Genomic DNA, 1055 nt, shown 5'->3' with positions numbered 1-1055 from the left:
TAGACTTAAGAAGGTTTTTGGTTCGGTTATCTCGGATTCCTAATCAGCGTTCTTAGGTGGCAAGTTTATTTTAGACGGCCCCCTTATGATTAACGAGGTTTACTCTTGGCTAAAAATATCAAAAGGAAGGCGTTTCTTTTTAAAAATCGACTTTGAAAAGGCCTATGATAATATCAATTGGGGCTTCGTAGTGGGTATCTTTAGTCAAATGGGTTTTGGTGCGAAGTGGTGCAGCTGGCTTTGGGGTATCCTTTCTTCGGCTAGGGCGTCTGTCCTGGTCAATGGTTCTCCGACCTTTGAGTTTAATTGCAGTAAAGGGATGAGGCAAGGTGATCCCATTTCACCGTTCCTGTTTGTGGTAGTCATGGAAGCACTTTCGTGTATTTTTGACAAAGCAGTGGAGGTGGGAGTTTTTTCGGGGATTAAGCTTCCGAATGATGGTCCGTCGTTGTCTCACTTGTTCTTTGCGGATGACGCCCTTATTGTTGGGGAATGGGGTGAGATGAACGCTCTGAATGTAGTGAGAATTTTAAGGTGCTTCCACGCGTGCTCAGGGCTAAGGATTAATCTCAGCAAGTCCAACTTATATGGGATAGTGGCTAATAGTGAGGAGGTGGAAGATTTGGCTAATGTGGTGGGGTGTAAACAAGACACCCTTCTCTTTAAATACGTTGGGTTGAAGGTTGGGGCGAATATGAATCGAATAAACAATTGGAAGCCTGTGTACGATATCTTTGAGTCCAGATTAGCTCTTTGGAAATCCGCGTTCTTGTCTATGGGTGGGAGAATTAAGCTCATTCGTTCCGTTCTTTAAAGTCTTCGAGTTATTATTTCTCGTTATATAGAGCCCCGGTAAAAGTTATTAAAGATTTGGAAGGTAAAATTAGGAAGATTTTATGGGGAAGTTCTAATGAGGTAAAAAAAAAAAACTCACTGGGTCTCTTGGGATGTTATGGCTTCGCCTAAAAAAAGTGGTGGTTTGGGGCTTAGCAAACTTCATAATATAAACATCGCTCTTCTTTACAAATGGGGATGGAGTTACAAATGTGAGAAGG

At 42.1% G+C, this 1055-nt stretch overlaps 1 protein-coding gene across 1 annotated transcript; it reads left to right on the top strand.

Annotated features, from left to right (window-relative positions):
• The first annotated feature begins 208 nt into the window (after positions 1 to 208).
• On the top strand, positions 209 to 814 carry LOC110892560 (uncharacterized mitochondrial protein AtMg01250-like). Its single transcript, XM_022139717.1, has one exon. It carries the CDS (start codon positions 209 to 211, stop codon positions 812 to 814), a length of 606 nt encoding a protein of 201 aa, XP_021995409.1.
• The last annotated feature ends 241 nt before the right edge of the window (positions 815 to 1055 follow it).

This window comes from Helianthus annuus, chromosome 12 (genome assembly GCF_002127325.2).
Source record: "Helianthus annuus cultivar XRQ/B chromosome 12, HanXRQr2.0-SUNRISE, whole genome shotgun sequence".
NCBI lineage: Eukaryota > Viridiplantae > Streptophyta > Magnoliopsida > Asterales > Asteraceae > Helianthus > Helianthus annuus.
The sequence above is the reverse complement of the archived record's forward strand: the minus strand, read 5'-3'. Positions and strand labels throughout refer to the sequence as shown.

What these genes read in the sequence shown, in the direction of transcription:
- LOC110892560 (XM_022139717.1), top strand. Translation starts at nt 209, where the DNA reads ATGGGTTTTGGTGCGAAGTGGTGCAGCTGGCTTTGGGGTATCCTTTCT.